The 2,730-nt window shown below is 37.7% G+C and overlaps 1 protein-coding gene across 1 annotated transcript in view; it reads right to left on the bottom strand.

Moving 5' to 3' along the window:
* The window catches only part of ANXA5 (annexin A5), a 46,255-nt gene that overhangs the window by 27,239 nt on the left and 16,286 nt on the right, over nt 1-2,730 (bottom strand). The window contains exon 2 of the mRNA XM_006881130.1: nt 1,567-1,651. Coding sequence (XP_006881192.1) covers nt 1,567-1,651 — 85 coding nt within the window. The remainder of the gene's footprint in view (nt 1-1,566; nt 1,652-2,730) is intronic.

Genomic DNA, 2,730 nt, shown 5'->3' with positions numbered 1-2,730 from the left:
ATATATTTAAATTTATAACATGTAAAAAGTTATGTTTCCAACACATACTATTTGACTTCTTGACAAAACACACTCTACTTTTTAAAATCTGTATACAGAAAGATTTCCATGCAACAGTGTACTAAAATAACAACACTTTTCACAGGAACATACGCAGTGTTACAGAGAATTCAAAAGAACTTGACATTGAGTTCATACAATTTAGCATAACTCAAAAATGCATTGTCACAGACTTGGAAGCAATTCATAGCTGACCATCCAGAGGGTTTTAAAAGGCAATTAAAATCACACGGAAGGGGATTACCCATTTTTCTCCTATAGAGACTCTGGTAAATTCAAATCAGCCATCTTTGAGGTTAGCAGTGCAACTCCCTATTAGACTAGGCCACTAAAGCTAAGAAATGCTAAAATGCACAAATTGTAACTAAAGGCAGAATGTAACAACTGACTCACAAGAGATTGAGGTGTTAAAAAGTATTTAAAGAAGGTTCTCAAAACTGATAGGAAGTGGAAGAGAGTTTGGAGAAAGAGTTCTAACTTACAACAGTCTCAAAACATGAAACATTTGACAGGCAAAGACAGGAAGGAGGAGAGGCTTTTAGAATGAGGAAAAAATAGAGCTGTCAGAAATCAATGCTTTCAATTCACGATAGCAGAAAATCCAGATTGCTTGGGTCAGAGAACTTGAGGAAGGGGGCCAGACTATCACAGAAGGTTTAGTCAAATCAGAAAGCCTACCAGTTATCAGAAAGCACCAGGCCTTAGAAACTATACCACACTCAAAAAGGTAGGGTCATCGAAAAAGACAACTCGGTGAGATGGACTGATACAGTAAATGCAATAATGGGCTTGAGCATGGTGGAGATGGGAGATGGTGAGGATGATAGAGAATAGGCCAGGGTTCAATCTGTGGTCCACAACATTGCTATGAGTCATAGCTGACTCAAGAGCACACAGCAACTATAACAACAATCCAGCTAGAAGAAAAACTTCACAAACTGCTCAGAAAGGAGAGTGACAGGCCAGAGCTGAGACACTGAAAAGTGTATCCTTAAACACAAAGGAGAAGGTACCCCTACATGGTGCAAACAATTAAGCCCTCCATTACTAACCAAAGAGTTGGTAGTTTAATTCCAGTCAGAGATGCCATGGAAGAAAAGACTTGGCAATCAGCTGCTGAAAATCACCCAGTTCTGCTCTGATACCCCTGAGGTTGCCATGTGCCAGAACGGTACATGGCATGGATTGCAAAGGGGTTGCTTTGGGTTTTGTACAAAGGAGAAATAATACCTGGTTGGGCTTAATAATAAGGTACAAAGACCTACATGGCTGATCTTTATCAGTTTTATTTGTTTATCAACGCAGCCAGACTCTTTATAGTTGATACTGAACTGCTACTAAATATTGAGGATGATCAACAATAGTATTTGTTATTTTGATGCACCTTTTCTAATCGTAAGGACTTCATGTCGAAAGAGTTTAAAATTAATCATATAAAAATCAAGGACCTTTGTTTTAAGAAATAACTGTCACATTTTCTGAGCAAAGAAAAGTGGCTAGATTTACCCAGGCCTTTCATGGCCTTCCGAAGAGTTTCTGCATCGGCCCGGTCATCAAATCCAGGGAAGTCAGTCACAGTGCCTCTGAGAACCTACAAAAAGGCAAATAATGATATTATTCCTATCATGGGTAATTATAAAAAAGCAAATAAAATAAGCCATAAGCCATCTGCTTTATATATTTAGCCTTTAAATAAATTTGCCATTTTGATAAGATTGGTGACCATATTGGAACTAAGAGGGCCATTTGCCCTTTGCTGTGTAGATTAGCAGGACAGGGCCCTTACTGCCTGCCTGCAATAGCCATACTGGAATGGCTCACTCCAGAGGCTCTCTCCTCCCCTCCCCTGAGGCCAGCCCACCAGCAAGCACCCCAATGCCTTGGGATTCACAGACAGATTTCCTCCTAATCTTTCACCAGTACGTCTTTCATCAAGGAGCAAGTTGAGCTTGCATTAAAATTTGATGCCCTGAGCATGTGACTCCATTCTAAGCAATGTTCTTGACTTTTCATGTAAGCCTCTTTCTATACACTTGGAAAGTCCTTATCTATATTTTAGATAATCCAGAAAAGCTTAAGAAGATAGATATTTGGTGGGGCATGTGTCATAAAAATATTTATCTTTGAATTTGTACTTCACTAATATTTATCAGAAGATATTATACCTTATTAGATTCCCCATTATATATTAACTTATATAAGCTATGAGTCATTAAAACCATTACTATTTCCTTAAGAGTGTACAAAATCATTAGATCTTTAGGGTCAAAATGCTTTACTATTGACCTCGAATTGGCACCAACTTACAGTTGAACTTCCACTGAGACACTGAGAGTATAAATTAAATTATACAGAAGATTACTAATCTTTTTCTAGAGGTGGTGCTGGTAAATTCGGACCCCAAGAGGTGTGGCCTTTTTAGTTAGTGGTACAATTCCCTATGGACTTTCCACCAGAGGTCCTGGCTTTACTATGCTTAATCCACAAATCTGTATGAGAATACCAGCGCTACTGAATAGTATATTATGTAAAACAACACAATTTACCTTTCATGTGAATTAGATCATTCCATGTGTGCTTGGAGAAGTACTGATACAAGTCTTGTGGCATTTACATTTTAATGTTTTTAAACATATAGCTATAATGTATTTTTAAAATAAATTATAAAAT

This window comes from Elephantulus edwardii, unplaced genomic scaffold (genome assembly GCF_000299155.1).
Source record: "Elephantulus edwardii isolate Elephantulus edwardi_28Jun2011 unplaced genomic scaffold, EleEdw1.0 scaffold00012, whole genome shotgun sequence".
NCBI lineage: Eukaryota > Metazoa > Chordata > Mammalia > Macroscelidea > Macroscelididae > Elephantulus > Elephantulus edwardii.
Note: the sequence above shows the minus strand (reverse complement) of the source record. Positions and strands in the feature narration are given on the sequence as shown.